This window comes from Chaetura pelagica, unplaced genomic scaffold (genome assembly GCF_000747805.2).
Source record: "Chaetura pelagica isolate M959 unplaced genomic scaffold, ChaPel_1.0 scaffold841, whole genome shotgun sequence".
NCBI lineage: Eukaryota > Metazoa > Chordata > Aves > Apodiformes > Apodidae > Chaetura > Chaetura pelagica.
Window position 1 is genome coordinate 142,658 of NW_009951973.1, and position 5,015 is coordinate 147,672.

The 5,015-nt window shown below is 33.5% G+C and overlaps 1 protein-coding gene across 1 annotated transcript in view; it reads left to right on the top strand.

Annotated features, from left to right (window-relative positions):
- Nucleotides 1–5,015, top strand: part of LOC104391878 (macrophage mannose receptor 1-like) — a 57,522-nt gene that overhangs the window by 11,787 nt on the left and 40,720 nt on the right. Inside the window, exons 5-6 of the mRNA XM_010001230.1 lie at nucleotides 657–770; nucleotides 3,145–3,291. Coding sequence (XP_009999532.1) covers nucleotides 657–770; nucleotides 3,145–3,291 — 261 coding nt within the window. The remainder of the gene's footprint in view (nucleotides 1–656; nucleotides 771–3,144; nucleotides 3,292–5,015) is intronic.

Consider the following 5,015-nt stretch of genomic DNA (forward strand, 5'->3'; position numbering starts at 1 on the left):
TCAGCAGGACCACACTTAAGCATGAAATTTCTAGGTGCTTTTCAGAACTAGAGGATTAATTTGGAACTGACTTACCATTGACTACAGAAGTAAAATCAGATGAGTGTGAAAAATGTGTCAGATGTACTGTTAAAAAGATGATGTTTGGAATGTTAGCATTTTAGTGTAGTTTGATAAAATGCAAACAGATTTTTTTTAACTTTACAGTATTTTAAAAATTTTAATCTCACATTTGTTAATTTTATTGGAAGAAAAAAAATCCACAATAGAAAGCCATTTATTTTTCATTTTAGAAAACTAATTTGTGGTCTTGTGCAACTTCATCAATTCAAAATTTTACGGTTGTTGAGAAAAAATATTTGTTTCATATTTATCATCATTGGTTTACAAAGAGCATGTCCAAGTGTAATTTTGTTTTCCATTGTAATCAAATTCTCCAGAGATAAAAATGTGAAAACTGTAAAACTAAATTGACTCATGTAGGATGCTTATTTTTCAGATTTAGCATAGCCACCTTAACTGAAGTGATAAAGGTTGTTGAAACTTTACCATTGTAAAAAGGAGAAGCAGATAATTTAGTTAGTACTCAGCTCTCAAGTTCTGTGTGTTTGCTCTTGCATGCACTTCCATTATCTTTCTTTGTCTCTGCTACTTAGGTCTGACTGGCAGGCTGAGTTCTGCTCTCTGGTTTGGTCTTAACAGTTTGAATTTCAACAGTGGATGGCAATGGGTTGGTGGTGCTCCTTTCCGGTACTTAAACTGGGTTCCAGGTAAGATGAAATATGTAGCTACTCTGTTTAAATGGCAAAAATTTGGTCATCTTCTAAGATATTTCTTTTCTAGTACTCTATTCTCCTGCAATGATTGAGCTTGTTTCAATGTTGAAAGATTCTGACGGTGGCTAAAAAGACACTGAGTCCCAGCTCTTATGCCAGGGATACATACTGGGCTTAATTTGTGTTTCACAATGGACATGGTGGCCTCAAAATCTAGAAGAAACTTTAAAAAATAATGTATTTACAGTTTATTTTTATGTCTTCTTAATTTATTTCTATATGAATACAGAATAAATCTAATGCTCTAGGTATATTCATGAGATTAAACTAGTCAGTGTATGTCTAGTTTGTGGTTTGTTCTTTTTTTTCCCCTCTTCTTTTTTTCTTCTCTTCCCTTCCCTTTTCAGTTTGTTTTGGTTACGTGCTTAAAGATTGGATTTTCATTTTCATTTGGGATTAGCCAGCCTGTGGCAGTAGCACATATCAAATTTAACATATTAGGTTAGTCTACCTTAAAACAAACCCAGCTACTTCGCAGCTGTAGCTGTGACGTTGAACTCTGGTGCCATTGTTAACAAGCTGATCTCCTATGCCATCTGTACACACAGTGAAGAAGAGGTGCTTTTCTGGTTTACTGTTCACAGTGCTTATGTTTAGGTGTCTTCTTGCAGGAACCTTCTTTCCTTGCACTGGCTATTCAGGAAGCCTCTGAAGACTAATTTAAATAGATGTCTAAAGTTATGCAGTGTGAATACACTTCTTTATCTTCATTGAGCATGTAATATGCATTTAATCTGCAGTATCTATAAATGCCTGCCCCATCATATAATCCCATGGTTTCCTTGCATAGAAAAGGCCAAAACCATATTTTATGTGGACTAACTTCTTGAGTAGATACGCTCTGAAGACTGAATTTAGCTACTTTAATAACAGCTCTCCAATGGAGTTAGCACACAAAGCCAAGAAATGGGCTGAACTGCAAGTTTCTGTGAAGGTATTTATAAGTCTGTCATCCAAGTTCACTGATGAGGATCTGCAAGTAATGAAGAGTGGGCTAAAACTGATTGTGAAGTCGAGCCAAAGAGGCAAGGGGAGTTGTTCATGGTTGTTAAAACTGCAAACAACTTTCAGTTGTCCTCTGAAGAGTTAGAGGGGTTTGGGAGTAACCAAAATGGTCTGCCTTTAACTCCTTATGTTTCTTAATTTCATTCAAAGGTAATACTCCATATAATTTTTATGTGTGCTATCTCTGTCATGACTTTGCTTAGATCTACCTACCTTTATTTCATCTCCATTACCTAGGCTGTTCAAGAGATGGTTCTTATTCCCTTTGTATATTTAAAAATAATTTATATAAGCTTCATATTGTTCCATCACACTAGCCCCGAGTGAATAACAGAAAACCATGGCAGCTAAGTTATCAATATTTAAACTAAAATTATCCTGGTGAAGCATTTGGGAGAGACAACTTCCAACAGCTGAACTTTTTTTTTTTAATATGAAAACAATTTAAATTTGTATTTTTCAAGTAAGCGTATATATTTCTTCTTTCTGAAGGAGCTATGACATGACTGCAAATATAAGAGTAACTGTAATCTAAGGTAATGAAATCATTATGATATAAGAAAGTGTTCAATGAACGATTCTGCACGCTAAAGAATAGTTTTGTGATGTTCATTGCTGAACACTACTGATGCTTGATTATTATGTAGTATAGTGGCACATGTTTAGAAACTAAGGAAAATCCATGTTGAGTTTATACCAGATCTTGAAAAGTTAATCTGGTTTATTGCAGAAATTAATTTTGTTCTACAGGGTCTGCTTTCCTTCTACATGTTCCTGTTAATACTAATGCTAAGCTTCAGCTGAAAATATCCAGATATCCTGCTATTGTCATACTGTTTAGACAAGTGGACAAGAAGTTCACATTAGTGAAATAATTACTTTTTAGTTGTATGTCTTTACTGTTACACTAAGTACAGAATTTTATTAGCTTACTGAACAGTTTTTTCATCTGAAGATTGTGCTCTGAAGTTTAGACATTCTTAATTTATAAAAGTAAAAAAATACAAGCAAAATAGGTGCACTCTAATACCTGCTGTCAAGACTTTGAACCTGTGAAGAGGCTGTAAACTAGACAAATATCTGAACTTGTGGCTGCTGTGAAAAAATATCTCTTAAGGCAATGTAGAGCCCTGTTCAGTCTAAGGAACTGTGAAAGATCACAATTCTCTATAGGTTAGCTTAGAATTTAAGCACAGAACATGAGAGTGTGAGAGTAAACTGGGAGGGTAACTAATATGTCTTTCTACTTTGTTGTTGTTGTTGAGGTTTTGTGCGATGGTTTATTTTATTTTATTTTTTAAAGGACACCCTTCTCCAGAACCTGGAAAAATTTGTGCAGCATTAAATCCTGGCAAAGGTGCTAAGTGGGAGAATCGGGAATGCAGTCAGAAACTTGGCTATATTTGTAAACGAGGAAATGCTACTTTAGAATCTTTCATTATTCCTACAGGTAAGTTTAGTAATCATCCCTCAAAAATATTAATGACTAGTGCTTTATATTTGTATTTCTAACACCTATTTGTTATTGCACATGGTAAAATCAAGAAAAGGTCTCTGCAAATTGTGGCTTGACAGATTCCTTGTAAAAGTGAACAGTGTGTACTTCCCTTTTGTTCTAGCCTCCCTACTTCCTGTATAGCATTCTTTCTTCAGTAGCTTTGAGTTCTAAATTGCAGAAATGCTGGACTTCTTTTTTCCAAAACTGAGCAGAACTGTCAGATTTTGATCATAAAATAAAAAGAGAAATAATAAAACGTAAAAAAAAAAAAAAAAAAAGTAATTATCAAAAGTCCCCTGTATTCAGCAAAACTAACATTTCTTTCTGCTGTCATCTTTACTACTTACAAAATAGAGAAAGTTTGCCAGTGGAAGTTGATAGTGGACTAGATGTTTTTTAAGTTATTTTGAGAGAGGTAAAGAGTTTTATATATCTATGTTTTTTAGAAATAGATATATATAGAGATAGAATTATTTATTTGTGCTTGAAAAAGTCTACTGAACTTATTTAATTATTTAAATTATATATATACAGACACTTTATCAGAAAAATTATAATATTAACACTTCCCTAATGTACATAGGAAAGACTAAGCAAGGATAAGTTTTCATAGTTTTGGTTAGATTTCCAGTCTATTTATTAACATGCATTATTGGCAAACGAGATGTTTTGGAAACTCAGTGTTTGACATTTGGCTTAAAAAACATCTTTTAAAATGTCTTTCCTTCTTTTGCCAGTATGTGACTGGTCCAGTCAAAACCACTTAGGGCAGCATTTTCTGTCTAATTGTTTTTGTTTCATTGCTGAAAGAAAAAAACACCCAAACCAAGAATGAGCTAGGGTCTCATTAATTAAATATTTAAATAAATATTTAATATTAAACAAATATTTAATATTAAATAAATTAGATTAATATTGCAGTGTTAAAAACATGTACAAGAAGGCTTTTAGTGCATATTTTACTTCCTTCCTAAATGAAGATGTAAAGTTTTGCTAGTATTTGTATACAGCTGATAAACAGATACTTTAATTTATATAGCTTGTCTTACTCTGTCCAATTGACTACTGCTCAGATTTTCAGGTTTCACACATCAGTTCTTAAACACTGTTTCTTTATATATATGCTATCAATTCAATACTGGCTGCTACTTTATTTAGATTTAATTTCAGTTTGGGGTGTCTAATGGCCATCTCTTTCTTATGCATTAGGCTTTTGATACTTGCCTACCCCAGATTACCAGTAATTTGGAGAAAGAACAGAAATAAGATAAAGTTTTCAATTGTAGAGAAACTGCTGAGTAAAACAGACTGACCAGACTTTGGCAGTGTTTCAGTTCATAAAATATTTTCCAAAATGTCCTGTGGACGGAAGTCATAAAAGGAATAAGCATGTGGTCGTGCAAGGTGTTAAGTGCCCTCAGCTTCTAATGATGTAAAGGAAAACTCATGGCAGATGATGTTTTCCTGACTAGGGCTCCTGAGTCAAGAAACAGATTAGTCACAAATTCATACATGCACTTAGTTGTGCACTTAACATTAAGCACAGGGGCAACCCTTTGAAATTTTAGCCCTAGAAGTTACAATGAAGTCTAACAAGGCAGTATGCTTCTATCCAAAATGATGGAGAGAAAAATCCTTGCAGAATATTTTTTTGTAGCAGAAGTGCTTTGTCTTTC